The 27977-nt window shown below is 47.7% G+C and overlaps 1 protein-coding gene across 4 annotated transcripts in view; it reads left to right on the top strand.

Annotated features, from left to right (window-relative positions):
* LOC140387976 (voltage-dependent calcium channel subunit alpha-2/delta-1) overlaps positions 1-27977 on the top strand; it is an 890358-nt gene that overhangs the window by 754115 nt on the left and 108266 nt on the right. For all 4 annotated transcript variants that reach the window (XM_072471400.1, XM_072471399.1, XM_072471398.1 and 1 more), the window contains 3 exons: positions 16929-17005; positions 23533-23593; positions 25926-26023. In XM_072471400.1, the coding sequence (XP_072327501.1) occupies positions 16929-17005; positions 23533-23593; positions 25926-26023 (236 nt within the window). The remainder of the gene's footprint in view (positions 1-16928; positions 17006-23532; positions 23594-25925; positions 26024-27977) is intronic.

The following is a 27977-nucleotide window of genomic DNA, read 5'->3' as shown; positions in this document are numbered from 1 at the left end:
CCTATTTGATTTCTGTCTTTGGTTTCTCTGCCTTCCACCTTTCCCTTTATTGCCTTCTGTTTCTGCCCCCACATTACTTCCCCCCGACTTCCTGCATCCGTTCCCATCCCCTTCATAGCTCATGAATTCTCTTCATGACTCCATTTTCCCTTAAAGTTAGACTGCTTAAAATACAGATCAATCTTCTAAAACCTGGCATTCACAACTGCACTTCCTGGAGGGAGTGGGATTTCACAGCTGGGGGTTGTACTCCAAGAATTAGGAGGAGTATGGTTATTTTGCTTTCTTCCTGATACTCCCAAACGTCCTCACTTGGAGCCAAGTGTTATGAATCTAGATGATATTGATTCAGTCAGAAATCTCCCTGAATACAGTATACGCCTAATCTTTTTACTGATACCTGCAGCAAGATCTTCTAGCAGCAAAAGTAGAATTTTTGCTTGGATTTCTCAACAGCGTCTTTGTGAGCAAATAGTCAACGTTTCTGTCACCCTTTCAACTTCTCTTACTGCCCTTTAAAAGCTGCTGTGCTGGCGGAATTTCTGCTGCGAACCAAGTTTTCTGCAGGTTGATCTCTCCGCATTCTGCACTGGCATTTCATTCAAATTAACGCGAGCAACTCCCATTATAACATTAGGTGTAGCCCTCTGAGCTCCAGCTACTTACAAAGGCAACATTGTGCTGTTTCAGCCATTATCATATGGTCGAGGATGAAGCGATAGTTGTCAAATGTATTTCAATATCCCGGTGAAACCTCTCGAGTGGGATAACACAAAAAATCTTCGACCCGGACTAGCCATATCCTCACTGTTCATACAGCACATGATTTCACCAAAAATATTACTCTTTACTGAAAGTTCACCGTAGCTTGCTATTTTCCAAGGATAATGGAGATATCTCTCTTTTTTCTCTCTCTCCATTTTTCTTCTTTAGCATTCTTTTCCGAAAGGTGGTCTTCCCATACCTCTTTATCGTTGCTTTCATGCTGGTCATGTTTGGTTCAAGTAACCCCAATAGCCAAGACAAAGATTTGTCGATACCAAAGCGGTTAATCCATAGGCGACAGTACAAGAAGGTGAAGTTGAGGTCGATGATTCGCCATGATCTTATTAAATTGCAGAGCGAGCTTGCAGGGATGAATGGCCCAGCTATTTCTGCTCCTAGAATCTATCAACTGCTGCCTTTAAAATATTCTGAGACTCTGCTCCCATCACCTTTTCAGAAAGAGAGTTTCATAGACACAAATTTCTGAGAGAAAAGCTTTTCCTCATCTTTGTTTTAAATGGGTGATTCTTATTTTTTAAACAGTGACCCCTAGCTCTAGAGTGTCCGGCAAGAGGAAACATCCTATCCGCATCCATCCTGTCAAACCCCTCAGGATCTTATGTTTAATCAAGTTGCCTCTTACTCTTCTAAACTCCAATGGATACAATTCTAGCCTGTCCAATCTTTCGTCATAAGACAAACTGCCCATTCCAGGTATTAAAACTTCTCTGAACTGCTTCCAAAGCACTTACACTCTTAAATATGGTAACCATTACTCCAGACGTTGTCTCACTAGTGCTCCGTGTAACTGAAGCATAACCATCCCACATTTATATTCCATTCCCATTGCAATAAATGGTAACATTCTATTAGATTTCCTAATTGCTTGCTGTGTCTGCATACCAGCCTTTTGCGATTCATGCACTGAGACACTTGGAGCTCTTAAATCTCTCAACATTCAGATAATATGCTTCTCTTTTCTTCTTCCTGCTAAAATCGACAATTGCACCATTTCCCACGTTATACTCCATTTGACAGATCTTTGCCCACTCACTTAATCTGTTTACAGCCAGAATTCTCCGTCCATTCGGATTCTCCTTTTCCACTGACAGCGCGCATCCGCCCGCGGGTTTCCCAGCGGCATGGGGAAGCTTCAGTGGAAAATCCCATTGACAAGCAGTGGGAAGAGTCAATCCCGTTATTAGTAAACGGCGTGCCATCGAGAAGCATGTGGCTGGGGAAACAAAGAATTCTGCCAATTATCGTTTTGTAGCCTTCTTGGGCAAAATTCTTCGTTATCGGCGGAAAGTCCGCCGATCGGCGCAAAAAACGGCGCAAATCCGACTTGCGTCACGTCGGAAAGATGGGTCGAAAGTCTCCGGCCTGAAATGGGCTAGCAGCGACGTAACGGGATCCGCGCTTGCGCAGTGGTTCACGCCGTGCAGCGTCATACGCGCCGCACGGCGTGACGGCTCATAAGGCCCACCCGACCGGAACACCCGACCGGAACACCCGACTGGATGGCTGGCCGCCGCTCAGCCCTGAGGTTCGAGTCACGGGATGTGGAGGCGCTCCTGGACGCGGTGGAGCAGAGGAGGGACGCCCTGTATCCCGGGCACGGCCGCAGAGTTGCCCCACGCCACAGCCGGCGTCTGTGGAGGGAAGTGGCAGAGGCCGTCACCGCTATGGCCCTGACACCACGGACAGGTACCCAGTGCCACAAGAAGGTGAACGACCTCGTCAGAGCAGGCAGGGTGAGCCTTCCCATATCCCCCCCTCCCCCATATCCCCCCTCCGCCATATCCCCCCCTCCCCATATCCCCCCTCCCCCATATACCCCCTTCCCCCATATCCCCCCTCCCCATATCCCCCCTTCCCCCATATCCCCCCTCCCCCATATCCCCCCTCCCCCATATCCCCCCTTCCCCCATATCCCCCTCCCCCATATCCCCCCTTCCCCCATATCCCCCCTCCTCATATCCCTCCTCCCCATATCCCCCCTCCCCCATATCCCCCTCCCCCATATCCCCCTCCCCCATATCCCCCTCCCCCATATCCCCCCTCCCCCATATCCCCCCTTTCCCCATATCCCCTCCCCATATCCCCCTCCCCATATCCCCTCCCCCATATCCCCCCTCCCCCATATCCCCCTCCCCATATCCCCCCTCCCCCATATCCCCCCTCCCCCAGATCCCCCCTCCCCCATATCCCCCCTCCCCATATCCCCCCTCCCCCATATCCCCCTCCCCCATATCTCCCCTTCCCCCATATCCCCCCTCCCCATATCCCCCCTTCCCCCATATCCCCCTCCCCCATATCCCCCCTTCCCCATAACCCCCCTCCTCATAACCCCCCTCCCCATATCCCCCCTCCCCCATATCCCCCCTCCCCATATCCCCCCTCACCCATATCCCCCCTCCCCATATCCCCCCTCGCTTTCCCTCCCCCTCCCCGGCACTACCCCTCCCCCTCCTCCAGCGCTTCCCCTCCCCCTCCCCCGGCGCTTCCACTCCCCCTCCCCGGCACTTCCCCTGCCCTTCCCCCGGCACTACCCCTCCCCCTCCCCCGGCGCTTCCCCTCCCCGCCCCGGCACTACTCCTCCCCCTCCCCTGGCGCTTCCCCTCCCCCTCTCCCGGCGCTTCCCCTCCCCTCCCTGGCGCTACCCCTCCCCCTCCCTGGCGCTACCCCTCCCCCTCCCTGCCGCTACCCCTCCCCCGGTGCTTCCCCTCCCCCTCCCCGGCACTACCTCTCCCCCTCCCCGGCGCTTTCCCTCCCCCTCCCCGGCACTTCCCCTCCCCCTCCCTGGCACTACCCCTCCCCCTCCCCGGCACTTCCCCTCCCCCTCCCTGGCACTTCCCCTCACCCTCCCCGGCACTACCCCCCCCCCCCACCCCCCGGTGCTCCCCGCCCCCCGGTGGTTTCCCTTCCCCTCCCCCGGCGCTTCCCTTCCCCCTCCCCGGCGCTACCCCTCCCTCCCCGGCACTACCCCTCCCCCTCCTCCAACGCTTCCCCTCCCCCTCCCCCGGCGCTTCCACTCCCCCTCCCCGGCGCTTCCCCTGCCCTTCCCCCGGCACTACCCCTCCCCTCCCCCGGCGCTTCCCCTCCCCCTCCCCGGCACTACCCCTCCCCCTCCCCTGGCACTTCCCCTCCCCCTCTCCCGGCGCTTCCCCTCCCCTCCCTGGCGCTACCCCTCCCCCTCCCTGCCGCTATCCCTCCCCCTCCCCCGGTGCTTCCCCTGCCCCTCCACCGGCGCTTCCACTCCCCCTCCCCCGGCGCTTCCCCTGCCCCTCCCACGGCGCTTCCCCTGCCCCTCCCCAGCGCTTCCCCTTTCCCGGCGCTTCCCCTCCCTCCTGTTCTTTCCCACCGCACTGCCCAGTGCTCTCCCCCCCCACCCACGTGCGCGCGCGTTTCCCCCTGGCACAGGAGACAATGCCCGGATGCTGCCAGAGGCAGACTTTTTTTCTGCTGTGTATAATATATAAGTCTTGATTTTGTCTCAGTGGCCTCTGTCTCTTCCATGTTTTCCATTGGTGCAGGGCACAACGGCTTATGAAAGACTCAGGGGATGCAAACTTTATTACAGAGTGTGGTAGTCACTACTAGTAGTATATTATATGTGTTACGGCACTGCCCGTATATTAGAGGTACAAGGGTAAATCCCTGCCTGCTGGCTCCACCCAGTAGTCAGTGTATAAATGTGTGTGCTCTTCTGTGCCGCAGCCATTCTGGTTCCAGCTACAGGAGGCACAACATCTTGCTCAATAAAGCCTCGATTGTTCCATATTCTGGTCTTTGTGGTAATTGATAGTGCATCAATTTATTGAGCAAGATTTTTTAAACGATGGATCTCCGCATCAAGTCTGATCGCCTGCAGCTGAGCCCTCAAGCAGCCAATGCTACGTCTGCCTTTGGCCACTGGCTAGCCTGCTTCGAAAGCTACCTCAGGACAGCCGCTGAAGAACCCTCGGACTCGCAGAAGCTCCAAGTCCTCTATTCATGGGTGAGCCCTGACATTTTTCCCCTCATCCGTGATGCGCCCACCTATTCCGAAGCGATGGAGCTCCTAAAGGGACATTACATTCGACCAGTTAATCAAGTATATGCCAGGCACCTCCTGGCCACGAGACAGCAACTCCCCGGGGAGTCTCTGGACGATTTCTGGCATGCCCTGCACATCCTAGATAGGAACTGTGACTGCCAGGCAGTTTCGGCAGTCCAGCACACCAAACTTTTAATTAGAGACGCTTACGTCACGGCCACAAAGTCTGCATATGTCCGCTAGCGGCTATTGGAAGGGGGTACGCTCGATCTTGCGGGAACTAGGCAGCTCGCTAATTCGTTAGAAGTGGCCTCCCGTAACGTTCAGTCCTATGCCCCCGACCACGCGGCACCCTCGTGGGCCCCACCAGCTGCTGACACCAGCTCACCGCAAGCCTTCGTCACGTGGCAGCCAGCCAACTTGGGGCAGCTCCAAGTGTTATTTTTACGGGCAAAACAAACACCCCAGGCAGCACTGCCCGGCGCGGAGTGTGACCTGCAATGGGTGTGGGAAGAAAGGACACTTCGCTTCTGTTTGACAGGCCCGGTCGGTCGCCGCTGTTTCCAGGCCCGGCGTTCCTACAACCCCCACGTGCGACCCAGGGGCACTGCATTTTCCCCTTTGCAAGCCACGTGCGGCCCGTGGGCACTGCCATCTTCCTCACCGCAAGCCAGGTGTGACCCGTGGGCGCCACCATCTTTGATGCCGCCCGCCATGGGCGCCGCCATCTTCGCCACCATTTTGGACGGCGCCTCAGGACTCCGGCTCGTCTAGCCGTTCATCGCCTGCCGCTATCTCCGCCACCGCTGACCAGCTCGGGACCTCCCAGCATCTGCCGCAGCTCGCCTCTATCACCCTGAATCAGTCCCGGCCCCGCAACCTCGCGGCCGCGACGACGACGGTGAAGATGGATGGGCACGAGACGATCTGCCTTTTTGTCTCCGGGAGCACAGAGAGCGTAATCCACCCCACTACGGTAAGGCGCTGCTTCCTCCTGGTACCCCCCGTGCTGCCCTAACATCACCATCTGTGGCCACGATCAGCAGGACCACGACACTAACCTCCAAAAATTCCTCTGGACCGCCAAACTCCTTAATCTCACATACAATAAGGAGAAATGCAATCAGGAGAAATGCGTGTTCCGCACCAACTGCTTAGCCATCCTTGGCTATGTCGTGGAAAATGGAGTCCTAGGGCCCGACCCCGACCGCATGCGCTCCCTCCTGGAACTCCCTCTCCCCACTGCCCCAAGGCCCTGAAACGATGCCTGGGGGTTTTCTCCTACTATGCCCAGTGGGTCCCCAATTATGCGTACAAGGCCCGCCCACTCATTCAGTCCACAGGTTTCCCCTTGGCGGCTGAGGCCCGCCAGGCCTCCAACCGCATCAAGACAGATATCGCCAAGGCCACGATGCATGCGGTCGACGAGCCCCTCCCCTTTCAGGTGGAGAGCGATGCATCGGATGTAGCTCTGGCCGCCACCCTCAACCAGGCGGGCAGGCCCGTGGCCTTCTTTTCCCACACCCTCCATGCCTCTGAAATTCGGCACTCCTCTGTCGAAAAGTAGGCCCAAGCCTCGTGGAAGCTGTGCGACATTGGAGGCATTACCTGGCCGGGAGGAGATTCACTCTCCTCACTGACCAACGGTCGGTTTCCTTTATGTTTAATAATGCACAGTGGGGCAAGATCAAAAATGACAAGATTTTGAGGTGGTGGATCGAGCTGTCCACCTATAATTACGAGATTTAGTATCGCCCGGGGGTCACCCAGTTCTTCCATTTCATCAAGGCCCGCAACCTGCCCTACTCCATTGAGGAGGTCAGGACCGTCACCAGAGACTGCCAGGTCTGCGCAGAGTGCAAGCCGCACTTCTACTGGCCAGATCGAGCGCACGTGGTGAAGGCCTCCCGCCCCTTTGAACGCCTCAGTGTGGACTTCAAAGTGCCTCTCCCCTCCACTGACCGCAACATGTACTTTCTGAACGTGATTGATGAGTACTCCCAGTTCCCTTTCACCATCCCATGCCCCGATATGACATCTGCCACAGTAATTAAAGCCCTGCACAGCATCTTCACTCTGTTCGGTTCCCCACCTACATCCACAGCAATCGGGGGTCCTCTTTTATGAGCGATGAGCTGCGTCAGTTCCTGCTCAGCAAAGGCATCGCCTCGAGCAGGACGACCAGCTACAACCCCCGGGGAAACGGGCAGGTGGAGAGGGAGAACGGGATAGTCTGGAAGGCCGTCCTGCTGGCCCTGCAGTCTAAAAATCTCCCGGTCTCCCGCTGGCAGGAGGTCCTCCCCGACGCGCTCCACTCCATCCGATCGCTCCTCTGCACCGCGACTAACGAAACCCCTCACGAATGTGTGTTTGCCTTCCCCAGGAAGTCCACCTCCGGGGTATCGCTCCCAACATGGCTGACAGTTCCTGGACCCGTCCTTCTCCGGAAGCATGTGCGGACCCATAAGTCGGACCCCTTGGTCGGAAAAGTCCACCTCCTACACACAAACCCGCAGTACGCCTACGAGGCACACCCCGACAGGCGCCAGGACACAGTCCCCCTCTGGGACCTGGCACCCGCTGGATCCCCACCCCTGACCTGACACCGCTCCCCCCTCGGTTACCTCATTCACCTCTGCGCCACTCACCCTCCCTCTAGCGAACCTCACCGCAGCCCCCACCCCAGCGGGATCCGTCCTCTCACTGGATCCACTCAGGGGTGACGAAGACGAGGACAACACGCTCCCGGAGTCGCAGGTGACCAAGTCGGCGCCCACATCACCACCAGGACTGAGGCGATCACAGAGGAGGGTCAAGGACCCCGACAGACTTAACTTGTAATGTTTTCCACCGCCCCCGCCGGACTCTTTTTTTAACAGGGGGTGAATGTGGTAGTCACCACTGGTAGTATATTTATTGTACTACGGCACTGCCCGTATATTAGAGGTACAAGGGTAAATCCCTGCCTGCTGGCTCCGCCCAGTAGGCGGTGTATAAATGTGTGTGCTCTTCTGTGCTGCAGCCATTCTGGTTCCAGCTACAGGAAGCACAACACCTTTGCTCAATAAAGTCTCGATTGTTCCACTATTCTCGTCTTTGTGGTAATTGATAGTGCATCACATAGGTCATCAAACTACATTAGAGGGAAGTCCTCATAAATCTTTGTGAAGGGGGCGATGCACCTGGCATCAGATCCAAGCCATGCCTTGGCAGCCTAGCTGAAGCTATGCTGAATTCGGGCATCCTGTTTCCTTGCCTCCCTGAAAGTTCCTGACATTTGCCTCCACATCCACAGCTTGCGCCTCCCTGGGCTCCTCATCAGATCCGCCAGGAGAGTCATCCTCTGTGGCTTGTGCTGCTGCCTCACTATCCTCATCCTACAGTGGGTCCCCTCTTTCTAGAGCCAGATTGTGCAGAGAGCAGTTGGCCACAACTTGAAGCAACACACACACTCTGGAAGATATTGTTGTGCTCCCCCTGATCGGTCCAGGCAGCGAACCCCATCTTCAGCAGTCCAATGGTCCTCTCAGCCACCGCCCTTGTGAAGGAATGACTCCTATTGTACCTCTGACTTTGGATTCCAGAGTGGCATCAGGAGGGATAGCCTTTGTCAACCAGCAGTCAACCATTCAGTTGAGCCTAAGCCACAAACAGTCGTTGCACCTGTGAGTGTCACAGGATATATGCATTGTGGGAGCTGCACGTTCATGGAGTGGTAACCCTTTATATTCCAAGAACATCTGGCTGACTTGCTGGTGCATTGATAGTCACAATTTTTTTTTTAGAACATACAGTGCAGAAGGAGGCCATTCGGCCCATTGAGTCTGCACCGACCCACTTAAGCTCTCACTTCCACCCTATCCCCATAACCCAATAACCTTTTTGATCACTAAGGGCAATTTATCACGGCCAATCCACCTAACCTGCACGTCTTTGGACTGTGGGAGGAAACCGGAGCAGCCGGAGGAAACCCACGCACACAAGGGGAGAACGTGCAGACTCCGCACAGACAGTGACCCAGCGGGGAATCAAACCTGGGACCCTGGAGCTGTGAAGCCACAGTGCTAGCCATTTGTGTTACCGTGCTGCCCACATGAATGCAGTCTGAGGCAAACCCAGCAATAGCTACAAGGCTGCCAGCTCACGCAGCCTGGCTGGCTTCGTCCGTTCGACAATGTATGAATGAGCAGACCGGTCTGAACAGAGCACCAGTTAATGGCTTGAAACAACTGTGGACAGCTGATTGGGACAGTCCACATCATTCCCCCACTGACCCCTGAAAAGATTTGGATGCAAAGAAATTGAAGGCGACTGTGACCTTCAGAGCCGTTGGCGCTGGGTGCCCACCAACACAGTTGGATGCCCAATCATCTGGAATAATGATGTCACGGTTTCCCTAGAGGGGTGGAGCCTCCTGCAGACATGTTAAGTAGCTGGATCACTGTATGTTCTGGCAGCAGGTTAGTGGTGTCTTCTGCGGTGCCATCTGCCTTGCTCTCGCTTCTGGCCCTGCACCCCCTCTGCCTGCGCCTCTCCTACCACAGGTCTTTCCTGACAGCACTACCTGCAGACACCTAGCTTCCTCTCCCTTCTGACCCTCTCCTCCTCCTCCATCAAGGTTCCTCCAGTGGAGTACGCAATCCTCATCTGCAGAAATTCAGATGGTACTGCCCGTGCATTGAAGGCTGCAGTGGGCATAAATGCTCCAAGAGAGTTGAACAAACAGTAGAGTCCTCGAAACATAGCCAATAAAGTAAAATATCAAAAGAAACCACAGGAAATGGTATGAGATCTGACGGAAACGTTTCTAAATGTCATTTCAGGTGGGTACTGCCAGCAAGTTCCCACCACATTTAGTCACTTATCAAATGGATTACAAAGTGGTGAAGCCCCGAGATACAGTTTCCACCTTGCCCCCTCTGCAACCAGCAGCCCGCGCACCCATTCCTAGGTTGCACTGTTCGACGTCTAGAAAACTCCGCCACCCCAGAACAAAAATCCCAATTTACGGGGTACTTTCTCCCAGGTTCGGTCCTTACTCCGCACTTGGGATAAGTAAGTCTCTTTTGGCTTGGTATGCTGTAACTGCGGCAAGACACTGGGTTCAGTGCTGGGGCCTCAACTACTTACAACCGATATCAATGACTTGGATCAACGCACTAAATGCATGGCAGCTGAATTTGCCGATGACATCAAGATAGGCAGGAAATTAAGGGTGTGATCTGGCAGAAAGGTTTTTAAGTGTCATTTTAGGTGGGTTTGGCTTGGAGTTTTTCCCCGGCTCTGTCAGAAAGTTCCCCGTGGGCCCTGAGGGGTTTCTCTCCGGGATAGCCCACACTTGGAATTCTTTTCATCACTGGGAAGCTGAACTCGCTGGCCAGACCGGCTACTCAAATGGGTCACTATTTCGAAAGGATGCCCTGATCTCGAAGTGAGCTTCAGGGCCCTCACATCCCCCATCCATGGGAAATGTCACCACCACAAATACGGGCATTACCCCACACCCTCCCCGGTGCTGACACCCCTTTTCAGGTCTTCCCATGGCTCTTTTTGCCCCCCCCCTTCCAGAACCCCCACCCTTCACCCCCAAACGTTGCAGAGGCCCCTCCTGCTCGTTCATCACCCCCCGGCCTTCATACCCCCTCATCCGTCCTTTCAAGGGCAAGGCCCTCCTTAGGCCCTGACCCTTGGCAGTGTTACCCTGGCATTTGGGCACCCTGGCATTGCCACCCCGGCAGCCTGACTGTGCTTCTGCCAGCCTGGCAATGTCACTTGTGCACCTTGGAAGTGCCAAGGTGGCAGCATCAAGGTCCCAGTCTGGCAGTGCCAAGGTGCGCAGTTATCAGCGGGAGTGCCAGGGTGCCACCCTGCCCTGTTCCTAACCATCTAAGAGCTTTGAATGGCCTAGGAGACCTCCCACGTGCTGTTCTACCTGGTCCATGTTTGTGTGGACCAGAACTAAAGGCGCCCAGCTGGGGTCTCCCTGGGGAGGCCAGTAGATGCCGGGAGCTGGTTAGGTCTGGCATCAGCGTGGTGCTTAAACCCATTTAACCGTGCAAGTCTGTGTCCCGCCCATTATGAGGAGGAATCCTGATCGCGATGCCTCGTGAGTTGTGGTTCGATTTTGCGAGGCGCACAGGCCGTCGGTAAGCCCGGGAGAGGCCTCTCCTCACATCTACCGGGTGCGCTGCGCCCCAGGTCAGGCGGGACGCAGCCGGTAGATTGTGCCCAAAGTTGTTAAGAGGAGGTAAAGAGTCGACTAAAGGATACAGAGGGGTTCAGTGAGTGGACAAACATTTGGCAGATGGAATATAATGTGGGAAAGTTTGAACTTGTCCACTTTCGCAGGAAGAATAGAAAAGCGACATGACATTTAAATAGACAGAGATTGCAGAACTCATGGGATCTGGTACATGAATCATTGTACAAGTGCAGCAAGTGATTAGGAAGGCGAATGGAATGTTCACGATTATTGCAAAGAGAATGTAATCTAAAAGTAGAAAGTTTTACTGCAGCTCTGCAGGGCCTTGGTGAAACCACATCTGGATACTGTGCACAGTTCCTTTTTAAAAATGATATAATTGTGTTCAAAGAACAAAGAACGATACAGCACAGGAACAGGTCCTTCGGTTCTCCAAGCCTGCGCCGACCATGGTACCTGCCTAAACTAAAACCATCTGCACTTACGGAGTCCGTGTCCTTCCATCCCCACCCTATTCATATGTTTGTCCATATGCCCCTTAAATATCGCTATCGTACCTGCTCCCACCACCTCCCCAGGGAGCGTGTTCCATATATTTACCACCCTCCGTGTAAAAAACTTGCCTCGCACATCAGTTCTAAACTTTTCCCCGCACACTTTAAACCTATGTCCCCTGGCTGGTTTAGCACAGTGGGCTAAACAGCTGTCTTGTAATGCAGAACAAGACCAGCAGCGCTGGCTCAATTCCTGTACCGGCCTCCCCGAACAGGCACCGGTATGGGGCAACTAGGGGCTTTTCACAGTAACTTCATTGAAGCCTACTTGTGACAATAAGTGATTATATATATTATAGTACTTGACTCTCCTACCCTAGGAAAGAGCATCTGACTATCCACTCTGTCCATGCCACTCATAATCTTGTAGACTTCTATCAGGTCGCCTCTCAACCTCTGTTGTTCCAGTGAGAACAGACCGAGTTTATTTAACCTCTCCTCATAGCTAATGCCCTCCATACCAGGCAACATCCTGAAACCGCATCTGTACCCCCTCCAAAGCAGCCACATCCTTCTGGTAGTGTGGCAACCAGAATTGTACACAATATTCCAAATGAGGCTTAACTATGGTCCTGTACAGCTGCAACATGACTTGCCAATTTTTATATTCAATGCCCCGACAAATGAAGGCCAGTATGCCGTATGCCTTCTTGACCACATTAACCACATATGTTGCCACTTTCAGAGATCGGTGGACATGCACGCCCAGATATTTCTGCCTGTCAGTACTCGCAAGAGCTCTGCCATTTATTGTGTAATTCCTACATGCATTGGACCTTCCAAAGTTCATTACCTCACACTTGTGCGGACTAAACTCCACCTGCCATTTCTCCACCCAAGACTCCAACCAGTTTACATCCTGCTTTATCCTCTGACAACCCTCTTCACTATCTGCAAATCCACCAATTTTTGTGTTGTCTGAGAACTTACTTTTCTTCCAAATCATTTATAAACACCACGAACAACAAAGGCCCCAGAACTGATCCCTGTGGAACGTGCTAGTCACAGCCTTCCATTCAGAAAAGCACCCTTCTATTGCTACCCTCTGTCTTCTGTGCCAAGCCAGTTCTGTATCTTGCCAGCTCTCCTCTGATCCCAAGTGACTTCGCCTTTTGTACCAGTCTACCATGAGGTACCTTGTCAAAGGCTTTACTGAAATCCATGTATGCAACATCCACTGCCTTTCCCTCAGCTATCATCTTTGTCACTTCCTTGAAAAACTTGATCAAATTAGTGAGGCACAACCTCACCTTCACAAAACCATGCTGTCCATCACTAATAAGTCCATTTGTTTCCAAATGTGAGTAAATCCTATCTCTAAGAATCTTTTCCAATAATTTCCCTACCACTGACGTAAGGCTCACCGGCCTATAATTTCCTGAATTATCAATGCTGCCCTTCTTAAACAATGTAACAACATTGGCTACTCTCCAGTCCTCTGGAACTTCACCTGTAGCCAATGAGGATACAAAGATTACTGTCAAGGCCCCAGCAATTTCCTCCCTTGCCTCTCACAATATTCTGGGGTAGTTCCCATCAGGCCCTGGGGACTTATCTACTTTAATGCTTTTAAAGATGCCCACCACCTCTTTATTAATATCAACATGACTCAGAATATCTACACACTCTACCCTATACTCCTCATCCACCAAGTCCTTCTCTTTGGTGAATATTGAGGCAAAGTATTCATTTAGTATCTCTCCCATTTCCTCTGGTTCCACACATAGATCCCCTCCGATATCCTTGATTGGACCAACCCTTTCTCTGGCTACCCTCTTGCTCTTTACATATGTATAAAACGCGTTAGGATTTTTCTTAATCCTGTTTGCCAATGATATTTCATGACCCCTTCTAGCCTTCCTTCCTACATGCTTTATATTCGTCAAGGGCCTCATCTGTCCTAAGCCTTTTAGACCTTACGAATGCTTCCTTTTTCTTTTTGACAAGATTCATAATATCCCTCATTATCCAGGGTTCCCTATACTTGCCACCCTTATCTTTCATCCTGATGGGTACAAGCCGATCCTGAATTCTAATCAACTGACATTTGAAAGCCTTCCACATGCCGGATGTTGATTTTTCCCTCAAACAGCCTCGCCCAATCAACACTCTCCAGATCCTGCCTAATGCTATTGTAATTAGCCTTCCCCCAGTCTAACACCTTCACCTGAGGACCACTCTTGTCCTTTTCCATAAGCAGCTTAAAACTTACAGAATTATGATCACTGTTCCCGAAATGATCTCCTACTGAAACTTCGATCACCTGGCCAAGCTCATTTCCCAGCACCAGGTCTAATATGGCCCTTTCCCGAGTTGGGTTATTTACATATTGTTTCAAGATATCCTCCTGGACACTCCTTACAAATTCTGCTCTATCCATGCCTCAAGCAGTAAGTGTGTCCCAGTCAATGTAGGGAAAGTTAAAATCACCCACCACGACAACCCTATTGTTTATGCGCTTTCCAAGATCTGTTTGCATATCTGCTCCTCTATCTCCCGCTGGCTGTTGGGAGGTCTGTATTAAACCCCCAACATTGTGACAGCACCCTTCCTATTCCTGAGCTCTACCCAGATTGCCTCGCTGCCTGAACCTTCCAAAGTGTCCTCCCTCAGCACAGCTGTGATATTTTCCTGAACCAATAATGCAACTCCCCCTCTATCCTGCCTCAAGCATCAAAATCCTGGAATGATTAGTTGCCAATCCTGTCCCTTTTTCAACCAAGTTTCTGGAATAGCAACAACATCATAATTCCACGTACTAATCCAAGTTCACCTGTCTTATCTGAAATACTCCTCGCATTGAAACTAATGCACTTCAGTCCACCAGCCCCCCTGCGTTGAACAACCACTCCCTGTCTGCTCTTCCTTTTAATCTTACTGGCCTTAGTCTGTAGCTCTCCCTCAGTTATTTCTCCCGCTGATCTACTGCTCTGGTTCTCACCCCCAAGCCATATTAGGCAATTCAATCTGTTTCTCTGCCTTCCACTTTTCTCCTTACTAGCTTTTGTTTCTGTCCCCTCTTTACTACCCTCTGACTTCCTGCATTGGTTCACATCCCCCTGCCACATTAGTTCAAAGTAATTCAGAAAAGGTTGACTGGATTCATTACTGGGTTGAAAGACTTGTCTTATGAAGAGGAACTAAACAGGTTGGCTCTTTACCCTTTGGAATTTAGAAGAATTGAGAGGTGATCTTTTGAAGCATAATGGCTGGGATCCTCCCTGCCAGGGACTAAGTCCCCACGCCAGCGGGAAAACCGGCGCCAACGGCCCCCCAAGGTGAGGAATTCTCATCTTTCTAGGGGGCTAAGTTGACACTGGAGGCGTTGGCGCCGCACCAGCTGGTGCCAAAGGGACGGCGCGAGTTTGCGCTTGCGCGGAACTGCCGGCGTGTTTCCGCGCATGCCCGGACCAGCCGGCATATTCTCATGCACGCGCATAGGGTTCTTTTCTCCGCACCGGCCCCCGGGCAATATGGCGGAGCCCTACAGGGGCCCAGTGCCGAAGGAAGAAGTGCCCCCACGGAACAAGCCCGCCTGCAGATCGGTGGGCCCCGATCGCGGATCAGGCTACCATTGGGGCCACCCCGGGGTCAGATCCCCCCGCGCCCCCCTCGAGGACCGCCCACACATACTCACCTGCCAGGTCTCGCCGGTGCATGAGTTGAGTGATTCAAGCCGGTGGGACTGGCCAAAATGGACGGCCGCTCGGCCATTGGGGCCCGGAGAATCGCCGGGGAGGTCGCTGTCAATGGCCCCCGACCGATGTGGCGGCGATCCCGCTCCCGCCTGAAAAACGGCACTGATGAATACGGCAGCCGGCGTCGGGGCGGGATTTGCGCCTCCCACCGGGGATTCTCCGACCCAGTTGGGGGGGGGGGGGGGGGGGGGGGTCGGAGAATCCCGCCCATTAAGTTCAAAAGGGGGGTTTACAGGGTGAATGCTGAAAGAATGTTTCCCCTTGTGGGAGACACTTAGAATTAGGGGACACAGTTTAAAAATAAGATGTATCCCTTTTAAGAATGAAGCTGGAGAAAGTCTGTGGAATTCTCTTCCTCAGAAAGCGGTCGAGGTTGGACCATTGAATTTATTCAAGGATGAATTCGGTAGATTTTTGTCACACAAGGGAGTTGAGGGTTTTAAGGACAGCCTTAAAGTAGAGTTCCGACCACAATCCGATCAGTTATGATCTTCTCAAGTGTTATTGAAGGCTCGCAAGGCCAAGTAGCCTTCCCGTGCTCCTATGTCCTAGGTTTGTATATTTATTTGACCTGTGGATAGTTGTGAATGAACAACATTTATTTTTGTCCCTTTCTGGAAAGTGTTCTTCAACAAATGGTGAATCGCTCGACGATTAAAACTTGGACTCTGTGAAACTTCTAATGCAAGGTGCAAAATATTCTGTTTTAGAATTCTACACCATACAGCTGAAGGTTCATGCTCCAAGATTTTTCTTTAAGATCTGAAACTGGGAAATGCGGGCAGAATTACCACTCCTGACCACTATTGCCTGACTGTGTGCATGTGGGCTGTCAAATTCGATTCAGCTGTGGTTGTGTCCAATGTGAACTCAGCTTTTCCTGGAGACTGGTGATTGGAGGGTGGGAACCAAAAGCATAGGTTTTCATGTGAGAGGGACAGTTCTTACTTGACTTTGTAATGAGTGCATCTGGTAGCAGCTAAGTAAAAACACTTGCACCTTGATGCTCACATGGGCCTATTGATTTCCCATGTAAGTCAAACACTTGAATTGAGACGAGATTATAATTTCGTTTGCTCCATTTCATTTTTTTGTTGTTGTTTTTTTAGTAAATTTAGAGTACCCAATTATTTTTCTTCTAATTAAGGGGCAATTTAGCGTGGCCAATCCACCTAACCCGCACATCATGGGTTGTGTGGGTAAAGCGCACGCAGACACGGGGAGAATGTGCAAACTCCGCACGGACAGTGACCCAGGGCCGGGATTCGAACCCAGGTCCTCAGCGCCGTAGTCCCAGTGCTAACCACTCTGCCACGTGCCGCCCAGTTTGCTGCATTTCAGAAGCAAAGTAAGATAGTTTAGTCAAGGGGAAATCCATCGAGCAGTATAACAAAAAATGTGTTGCAATTTTCTGCTTGATTGTGTCATCCCTATTCCTTTTTCCACAAGGGATCACCACTTTGAGTGCAAAAAGCAATGAATCTGGCAGCAAAAGTCAATTCACCTTTAAAAGCATAAGCTGACTACTGGCAGCGTGAAGGAACTGCAGTGGGAACATTTACAGCAGCAAGCAGACCATAAGAAATCTTATTCATGTTGTTTCCTGTTTGGTTGATTCTTGCCCGCCAGAATCAACAAGCTATGTGATAATATCTATCTCTTTTCCCCAGTTTGGCACTGGTCCTTCCACCATATGGTTTCCACTACATCAAAGCCAAACTAGATGAGGTTATCACCCAAGCGAAACGTAAGTATTGGGAAGGGTGGAAGGCGACCCGATTAATGCATGCCAGCAGAGAGCAAAATATTGATTCTGTAAAGTAATAAAAGATCTTGTGCTAATATTTTAATAGTTTCTGAAACAGTAAGAAGTGGATTGTCAGATAGATGTCATCATATTGTGAACCAATGATTCTAAAGCATCAGAGAAACAAACATGCAAAGATGAAAACGACTGCATGGTTTGAATCTGTAAGAGTGCTCATTTTCTTTCTTTGTCAAAGTTCCATTAATGAATATGCACAATTTCGCTCGTCATGTAATTTTGGAATCATTGTACAGCTGTACCTTCTCGTTCTATGCATCCATTAAAAGGTCTGTTTATTTCTTGCCATAATCTTTTTTTGGGATAATTGTATAGCCTGCTAGTCGCATTAGATAGAAAAGAAGCCCAACTAATTTGCTGAATTTTTTGGCCTGGATTTTGTGGTAGGAATAGTCATGAGGCTGCAGTTCACATCATTTTTGCAGAATAAATCGGGCAGTGACTTCCAGCGTCTGCACTGTGTGCAACTCAATCAATGAATTGCTGTCAGAGTTACCCTGCTTCTCTACCCCATAACACACTGAAGAATTTATCATTCAGACTCATAAAGACAATGAAGTTGCACTACTTACCCACGAGATACACACAAAACAAGTCAGAAAAAGTTAAACCTTGGCCATTCAAGATGTAATTGAACTTTGAGTGCTGTGCTAAGTCTTACACACTCTCCAACAATTTCTCTGGAATGGAAAAACTACTTTCCCAAGTGTGGAGTTTCATTTTTGCAGAACTTCTGCACTGTAAATTCTATGATGATTCCTCTTTGCATTACTGATTTTTGGCAATTCAAAACTGTATTTTGTTAACTTGAGCTTTGTCAGCTCTCGCCCTCATTAAACACATTTTTCCTTTCTGTTTTTGCTTTTTGTAAATGATTTCAAATTGAATTCCATGTTCTAATTCACACTTTCTCGTTTAGACTCTATCCACTGATTGGTTACTCTGTTGTTTGCCCTGTGCACACATCTCCGATCCTCTGTAGAGGCAACAGCAAATTCCAGTATAAAGCCCGCAGAAAGATTATGAGCATAACCAGCGGAATGTGCTGTTTATTCACAGCTGACCACAAAATCCAGGTCATTTTATTTTAAGAGAATAATTTTCCCCCTCAGTTGACTTTCTTTGGAAATTGAATTTGATGGATATCTAAATGATGCAGAGGAAATACTCAAAGAAGTAATACAAGACTCACCCACCCATTTTCCTTGTGCTGCTTTTTCCTTGTTTTATCTTGCAACATAAATCTTTATTGCACTTTAGCACTTAAAAACTGGTGCAAAGTCAAAATAAAATGACAATACCTACTTGTATGCATTTTAGTTCAAGCCAGTTGGCAGCCTGGATGGTATATTAAGCATGTGCTCATTCTTCAACTCTTTCGTACTCGACATTTTCATTTGGCACAGCATGTCATTTCACCTTATGTTCCGAAATAATCTTTACATCGTGCATTCCCAACCAACGACTCTTGACACCTTCAGCACATGTGAGCAGCAAAACGTTAAGACTACAGGGTAACCAAAGGTCAGCTTAGAACAATTGGGTAGAATTATTCACCTGTTAACCTTTGCAATTTCCGGTGACAATATAAGTTGACAAATAGTTTGTCATACAGGTGAGACATGGCTGGAACTAAACTATCTATCCTTAATTTACGAGGAGTTTCTAAAATGCCAATCACAAATCTTCAGAGTTTCCAATTTACTGACTTTAATAAAGATGAGGGGAGTCTGACGAGTTTGACAAAAGACATTTATTTAACAGCAACATTATCTACACAAGGCCCGGTTATACCTCATCGGGTCCTTCCTCCTATCTAGTCAGCTTGACAGTGGCCGATTTTTTATACTCATGCTGGGTAAGCTACCCCACCCATAACAGGCAAGCTCACATTCTCAATGAGCACGGGGAAACATTCATCCCCAGTTGGATGAGTGCCGTGCAGGTTATCACACTGGCCATTCAGTTTAGTGCTGGAGGAATAACATCAGATCCCTCCTTTCCAATGTATCTCTGCATTTTCATACCAGATAACACACAGGCAAAGAGTGGACCAATGCAAGCCAAGAAATTAATCCCATTTTATTGCTGACCTCAAAATACATTACGAAAAGGGAAACTGTTTTAAAATGACAATGAAGCCACTCTCCCCCTTATTCCTTGGACCTGACTTCAGCATTATGTGAAGAGCTGCTTTATTTCAGAAAGTGTTCTCCAGAGTGATGCTTTAGTAGGGCTGGGCTAAGGGTGGCTCTTTGCCATAAAATCCTTCAAATTCCACCTGTTGTTCACATTGCCTTCAGTCAAGGTTTCTTTGGGGCTGCTTGTTGCATAGCGACAGAATTCCCTCCTGCCATTGAAGGGAAAGACCAAAATACTCATGGGGAGAAATTCAACAGAAGGCTGCTCATTTTGTGCCCATAAAATGGAATGAGGACATCCTAGCTTTGCGTTTTGAGCGTTAGATGCCATGTTGGCTCTTGTGATGCAAATACACCATTTGTAGGAGCAGAAATGCACAATTCACATACAAATGAATGGGGCTTGTGCTGTGCATAATACATCTAACTGTGATATGTCTTGAGTGGCCTAATCAGATCTAAGAATGACTGAAGGTTGCTCAAAGAGGGGCTTAAGGGAAGGAGGTGTGTTCTACCCAGACCTCTGCTGCCAGTGCATTTGAGCCACATTTCTGCCATGCTGCCCGTAGTCCAATGTCGCCTCCCCCCTCACCCCCACTCCCCCCACAACCCCACCGGCCCAAACCCCAAGACCGAACCTGCTGGCCAATTCCATGTGGCAACCAACCAATTTTGTGTCCTCCTCAACTGGCAAGGTGCAATTTGGCCCTTGTTTTGTGTTCACTGCTCAATAGCAACATTTAAATGAAGACTCAGAAACAAATTTGGCCTGGCTTTCAGCTAACGTGGCTTGGTGTGTGAAACATTGATATGTGAAACCTTCACCCTGCTAAATTTAAACCCATTTTGGTTCCATGTTGAATTACTCAGTAATTTTAAGGTACCTCTTATTAATGCTAACTAATGCTAATGCAGTGATGTAATAGCAATTAGCTCATGCTAAAATTATTTTGTGTCATGTTAACTAAGTTTTCTTGTCAGCTGTTCTTGGTCTCTTTGGGCTGGACATAGCTTTTGCAAGAGGACAGCCAATTTACTCTATTGTCTTGACAACTGCTGCTTTGGGATCAGGCCTGGTAACTAGCCTGATTTGCATTATTATTTATTTTATGTAGGAACACAGGGATTAGGAGCAGAAGTAAGCAATTCAGCCCTTTGAGCCTGCTTCGCCGCTTAATCAGATCATGGCTGATCTCTTCCTGGTCACAAATTCATCTCCCTACCTGTTCCCCATATCCCTTTAGCCCATTTTAAAATCAGAAATATATCTATATCCTTCTTGAACCCATTCAATGATTCAGACTTCACCGTACTATGGGGCAGCGAGTTCCACAAATTCACCATCCTCTGCGAGAAGTAGTTCCTCCTCATCTCAGTTTTAAATCTACCGCCTCTCAACCCATATCTCGTTCTAGATTGCCCCACAAGGGGTAATTGGGCTACAATTGCCCTAAAATTGGTCTATGTTTACTTTGTCAATTCCCATTGGTATTTTATGTGCCTCGATCAAATCCCCTCTCATTTTTCTAAATTCCAGCGAATATAAGTCCAAACTGTTTAATCTCTCCTCATACATGACCCCTTTCATTTCCGGAATCAGTCTGGTGAACCTCCTCTGCCACCATATCCTTCCTTAAATAAGGAGACCAAAACTAGGCACAATACTCCAGATGTGGTCTCATCAATACCCTACATAATTGCAACCACACTTCTCTACTTTTATACTCCAGTCCTTTTGCAATAAACACTAAAATTCCATTTGCCTTTTTTATTACATGCTACACCCACATACCGATTTTCTGCGATTCATGAACGAAGACACCCAGGTCCCTCTGCCCCGAAGCATGTTTAATCTGCTTTCCATTTTGATAGTAATTTGCCTTCCTATTTTTTTGAACAAAATGGATAACCTCACGCTTATCCACATTAAACTCCATCTGCCAAATTTTGTCCCATTCTCCTAGCCTATCTATATCTGTCCGTAAGCTCTTTATCTTCTCTTCACTGCCTGTTTTACCACCTATTTTAGTATCATCTGCAAATTTTGCTGTGTTGGACTCTGTCCTTGCTTGCAGATCATTTATATAGATTGAGGCCTGAGGACTGACCCCTGTGGCACCCCACTAGTTACAGTTCACCAGCAAGAGAAGGACCCATTTATCCCAACCCTCTGCTTTCTGTCAATCAGCCAATCCTCAAGCCAGTCAAATATTCTACCCCAACCTCAAGTGATCTCACTTTCTGAATCAGTTTTTAATGCGGCACATTGTCAAATACCTTCTGGAAGTCGATGTACCACATCTACAGGTTCCCCATTATCCACCTTGCTGGGTACATTCACAAGGAACTCAAGCAAGTTTGTCAACATGATTTACCCTTCATAAAACTATGCTGACATTGAGCATTATCTTTCCAAATGTTCAGTCATGTCCTCCTTAATGATTGATTCCAGCAACTTTCCCATCTCAGAGGTCAAGCTAACCGGTCTGTAGTTTCCTACCTTTTGCCTCTTTTCCTTTTTGAATAGGGGCGTCACGTAGTGTGTTTCCAATCCACTGGACCTCTCCAGAATCCAGAAAATTTTGAAATATCATAACCAATGCATCCACGATCTCTGCTGCCATCTCCTTTAATACCCTTGGGTGCAGGCCATTGGGTCCCAGAGACTTATCTGCCTTTAATACCATTAGTTTATTCAATAATTTCTCCACAGTGATAGTTATTGCACCAAGTTCCTCTGCATTAACTGCAGTTTGTGGAAATGTTTCATTATCCTCAACTGTGAAGACAGAGGCAAAATATTGGTTCAGAGCCTCCGCCATCTATTTTACTTCTTCCTGTTGGAAGCACTTTGGATGAGATCAGGAACTGAACAGATTAGCTGTGCAAGTCCGTGGTCCTGTCCACTCCTTCAACATGCTGCGCCAAAACACCAACTCATTCTTATTCGACTTTAAACTAATGAAGATCATCAGTTTTTAGCAAGGTGATTCATTGTAGCTTAGGGTGAGGAGAGACCAAAAAGCAATTGGATAGTGATAAAGTGAGATCAAAATCACTGAACAATATGATACGTAGTACACTCATTTTGTCCACTACATTGTACTGTTCTGGATTGCATTCGAACGATAATGTGGCTATTGGAAATTGCCATGGGTCTTCCAGGCTGTTCACTGGAAATGTAAGTGTTACAGTCACATATAGGTCAACAACAACCTCAGTATTTAAGAATACCATTTACAGCACATGAATAAATTCAGAAGAATAATCAGATATAATTCAAAGTGCAACTCCTTTGGAGATTCATTCCTTCATAGTGTAGGCCTGGATTCTTGATTGATATACTTTCAAAGAACTGAATTTCTAAGACCCACAGCAAGGTAATTGGCCATTATCTAAGAAAAGAAAAGTTTTAAAATTAGATTAGTATACAAAAATAAATTTAGAAAGGTAACGATTTACAATGCTGAGGAGAAACGTACACAATATGTTCAGCATTCCATGTTAATTCATCCATATTTCAAACTGTAACTCTTTATACATTTCATTGCCGAATATGATTTGGGGAAGCAAAGGCCCTTCACTTCTCAAGAGGTGCAAAGCTTCTTGTCATATTTAATACTGCGCATGATATTACCCGCACCTAGTTTCTTAGCTATAACTGGACTTGTATTATCTTTGCGTTGAGAAACCTTTGTTGCTCGGTAAACAGACCTTTAAATGATACAGCTTCTTGAAGGTAACGTTAATGGTGATCACATACAGTTTTCAGTCTGCAAGCTAGTGTGTCTTTTTTCAGACTTCTACTGTGCATTAAGTTTCCCAGTATAGCACAATATTTTTATTCAAGCACTCATTGAATAAAATATTGTTTATAATCCCTTCTACTTGACCCTTTTTCCTGTTCCCTGCTTTCTCTTTCTGATGGATTCTGACAGCCAAACACAAGGGCAAGTATCTTTTTGTTGGTCAATTTCCTTGTTGTATTGTCTTTAGAGTATACTGCAATGCACTAGTGCTCCTACCCCTATTGGATATTCTCCTGTGTTTATCGTATCTGATCTTTATTAGCTCTTGGTGTCCATTATCATTACATTAATAGCTTCAGTTTACTTATTTCACATGAAGTATTGCCTGCTGGTTGTGTATTTTATATAATGCGGCGCTTTGTGAAAAATTAGTTGGTGAATAATAATTTTGCTATTTTGGTAAGAGAAATTCTGTTCAAAGTGTTCCATGTCAAGGTCTGGCTACCTAAAGGTACAAGCAGAAGCAATAATGAGCACCTTAACAATTGTTTTATTTCAGACTTAGAATCAATAATGCCCGATAACTTCGAAACCACAGGATATGTGTATCTCGCTCCAAGGTAGCTCTGTTTAATGCTTTGTTGTGAGCGCGCATGTAAAGCATGACTGTTTGTGGAAGAAGGGGCTTTGACTTGCTGTAACCTAGGAGCTCCTGGCACTGGAATAACAGACTGGTGCCAACTTCGTGAGACCTCTGGGTTTTGGACAGGACTTCAAAAATGCTGAGGTTGGCCTGTGGTAAAAAGTTTTGTTTTTTGACTACCCAACCGCTTTTAGCTACATTCGACAGGTCTAAACCCTAAAGAAGGGAAATGCATTTTTCACAAGCAAAGAATTACAGTCATTCATGGAGTTTTCAGTGTTCTTAGCATTCCCACACATCCTAAATTCTGGCAATAATGAGGACCTGGGGACTTAATAAAATATGCAGTGTTTTTGAATGTACCCAAACTGAATAAATCCATAAGTATTAGATTTTAATACAACGCCCTCTCTGACAATTTACTAATACACTGACATCATTTGTTCGTGGTAATCATTTATTTTTAAGCATTCATATACCAACACGCAAAAAAGACTATGGTAGCAAAACGTAGTCCCAACATCTTTATTAATTTCCGCCAAGACGTCAGTTAAGAGGGAATAAAGTACAGAAATTTAAGCAAAACACCAGCGATGCGGGTGGGAAGAAGTGAAAAGTAAAAATCAGAGGAGAAAAAATCAAAGTACAAGAGCAGACAAGAAAGAAAAAAGTAAAACTATTTTCGAAGGACATTTGTGGCATCATTTAAAAAAAATATGTCAGATTGCCTCGAATGGTCGCTCATTGTCTGGGCTTTTATGGTAATCAGTGAATAAAGTTCCAGGACCAATCACTTAAGATTAACACAAAGATCAGTCAGCTCTACATTTCAAGTCTGACCCTTGTCATAAATGCTACAGAATCAGCAGCGCAGCTAAAGAGTGGAATAACGACAATTCTGCTTTTCTGAAGCAATATAAACTGAGAGCATTACAACATAATGGAGGTTCTTTCGCAACAAAACACACCCCAATTTATAAATATGTGTAAGGAATTGATTTGCTGCAAGAGACATATTATCCAATTTTCCCAACTATTGATAGTTAAAAGGAAGAATTGCTGAAGCAAATTCTTAAATTGACAGCACATGAATCTTGGCAATTGCACAATTATATTCACAAGTGTCCTTATTGAATGAGCTGTACACTCCAGCAGAAGCCTTTCATCATTTCATTTAAATGTTTTCCAGTTCTAACCTTCAGAGCAAGAGAACAGGTGTAGGAGAGCTGAGTGGGCATTTCACTATGCAGCAGGCAGACTAAAGAGACTATCTGAAACATGAGCAAATTATGAAAAACCTGTTTTTAATAGCTGTTGCCTCAGGCCCCTGTTTAATTTCTCTTTGGATTAAACAAGAAATAGCTTCAGATGTCTTTTCCTTTGGAACATACTCTAATACAGTAGCAGTATTGCTGGCAGATTTTAGATATTGGCTTTGATACTGGAAGAATGCTTCTGTTATTCAGTGACTGCTGAGTGAGATGTTAATGGGAAACCCTCACTTCAGTTAACTTTTTACTCACAAAAGCGGCAGAGATAATTGGGACTTTTCAATTAGATAAATGGATAAATTTGCAACATGTCACAAATCAGGACAATTCTGGTTTTAATCCCTGCTGAGTTAACTGATCTTAGCTGTGTTAGCCTAATAGGAGCCGAGACCCACCCTAGACTAAATGGTGAGGTTCCAGCACCGCCCCACCCCACTTTCTGCCTCCCCTGCCCGGATAGGGCTTGACCTGACTGTTGTACCATCTATGAATGTTTAGCATCTAGATTCAAACACGGAATAGCCACTCTGTAAGGTACCAGCATGCTGCTGATATTCACGGACCTGCCCCACAACACCTCAGGAACAGAAGGGAACTAAAGTCATTAGATGATGTGAATTCTGGGAACAAATATTGTCTTTCTTACAGTCATTAGGTAATGATGACATCTGCAATATAATTAGATAAGGCAGAAAGACACAACAAGAAATAGGAACATTTAAAATTTGACAAAAATATAACACCCTGATAATAATTTGAAGGTGAAGAATAGATTTGTGTTTTTAAAAAATAATTACCCATGGCTGGTCGGCAAGTGGAATTTTCGAACCATAGTTGGCACCTTTTGAGCCTAGCCCTGTTGATGTTGTTCAGTAGTCAGTGTCTTTTTGAGATCGCTGTGCTCTGTGTGCTGTGATGTGTTGAGCCAACTGTCCTTTTCACGCGTCTCGTTACCATTGTCTAGCTGTATGTCTTTTCTTCTGCTCGTGACATGTGGGAAGACTGTTATAGTGTGTATGTGTTAACAATACTTTTCAGGGAATACTGCAATGGACTGCCTCCTTCAAACAACAACACAGCATTCCTGGAGAACTTTATTAATTTTATTGACCGGCAAACTCCAAATTCTCCAGACTGTAAGTACCTTTTGTCCTTGTCTGTGGTATTACATTTAAAATATTCAAAGTGCTTTCTTCGAGTTCGAGAAAAGGCTGCCAAAGGCTCAAGGCCCTCATTGTAAGACCGCAATGAGTGAAAAGATCAAGGGAGATGATAATTTACAAAGTACAAGTCTGAGCTTCAGAACTATAGGGGAAGGGAAAGAAAGAGATCCCTATTCACCGCTGTGCAGTTTGCTGTCGTTAGCAGCATTGTGGAGAGTGCTGGAACATGTTCTCAATGATTTTGATAACATATATTGTTTTAGATCATTAGGATTGAAATTGTATGGAGCAGAGCTGGTGGTTATATAGTTGGCACCTTGCCACAGTCGCACAAAAATATGCAAAAGAATGAATGAGCTAATTAGGACCAACAAGGCAACTGGATGTTATATATGATCAGAGACATACCTGTCTAACATTAAGGTAGGTAATCCTGCCTCAGATGCAGGCAGGAGAGAAAGGAAGTTGTGAATTATGACAGGGGCATTAGTTCTGAAACACCAGGACAGAAAAAAAAATCACAGTAAATGCCTGACAAGCAGATTGGTTTATGCCTCTTGGCATTCTAAAGAAAACCTTCTAAGCCTGCAATCCTAATGTGATGATATGGGAACACAATGCTGTTACTCCTTTTGAATTGACAGAAATCTTTGGATCCTCACTGTCTTCAGGTGATGGCCCGGAGGACTGGAGAATAGCCAATGTTGTTCCTTTGTTTAAGAAGGGTAGCAAGGATAATCCAGGGAACTACAGGCCGGTACGCCTTACATCAGTGGTATGGAAATTACTGGAGAGAATTCTTCGGGACAGGATCTACTCCCATTTGGCAGCAAGTGGACGTATTAGCGAGAGACAGCATGATTTTGTGAAGGGGAGGTTGTGTCTCACTAACTTGATAGAGTTTTTCGAGGAGGTCACAAAGATGATTGATGCAGGTAGGGCAGTGGATGTTGTCTATATGGACTTTGACAAGGTCCTTCTTGGCAGACTGGTACAAAAGATGAAATCACACGGGATCATAGGTGAGCTAGCAAGATGGATACAGAACTGGCTAGGTCATAGAAGGCAGAGGGTAACAATGGAAGGGTGCTTTTCTGATTGGAGGGCTGTGACTAGTGGTGTTCCGCAGGGATCAGTGCTGGGACCTTTGCTGTTCGTAGTATATATAAATGATTTGGAGGAAAATATAACTGATCTGATTAGTAATTTGCAGACGACACAAAGGTTGGTGGAGTTGCTGATAGCGATGAGGACTGTCAGAGGATACAACAGGATTAAGATTGTTTGGAAATGTGGGCGGAGAGATGGCAGATGCAGTTTAATCCGGACAGATGTGAGGTAATGCATTTTGGAAGGTCTAATACAGGTACGGAATATACAGTGAATGGTAGAACACTCAAGAGTATTGACAGTCAGAGAGATCTAGGTGTACAGGTCCACAGGTCACTGAAAGTGGCAACACAGGTGGAGAAGGTAGTTAAGAAGGCATATGGCATGCTTGCCTTCATTGGCCGGGGCATAGAGTATAAAAATTGGCATGTCATGTTGCAGCTGTATAGAAACTTAGTGAGGCCACACTTGGAGCATAGTGTTCAATTCTGATCGCCACACTACCAGAAGGATGTGGAGGCTTTGGAGAGGGTGCAGAAGAGATTTACCAGGATGTTATCTGGTATGGAGGGCATTAGCTCTGAGGAGAGGTTGAATAAACTTGGTTTGTTCTCACTGGAACGACGGAGGTTGAGGGGCGACCAGATAGAGGTCTACAAAATTATGAGGGGCATAGACAGAGTGGATAGTCAGAGGCTTTTTCCCAGGGTAGAGGGATCAATTACTAGGGGGCATAGGTTTAAGGTGTGAGGGGCAAGGTTTAGAGGAGATGTACGAGGCAAGTTTTTTTACACAGACGGTAGTGGATGCCTGGAAC

Source organism: Scyliorhinus torazame, chromosome 13, assembly GCF_047496885.1.
Source record: "Scyliorhinus torazame isolate Kashiwa2021f chromosome 13, sScyTor2.1, whole genome shotgun sequence".
Classification (NCBI taxonomy): Eukaryota; Metazoa; Chordata; class Chondrichthyes; order Carcharhiniformes; family Scyliorhinidae; genus Scyliorhinus; species Scyliorhinus torazame.
This window is presented reverse-complemented; position numbering and strand designations above follow the sequence as displayed.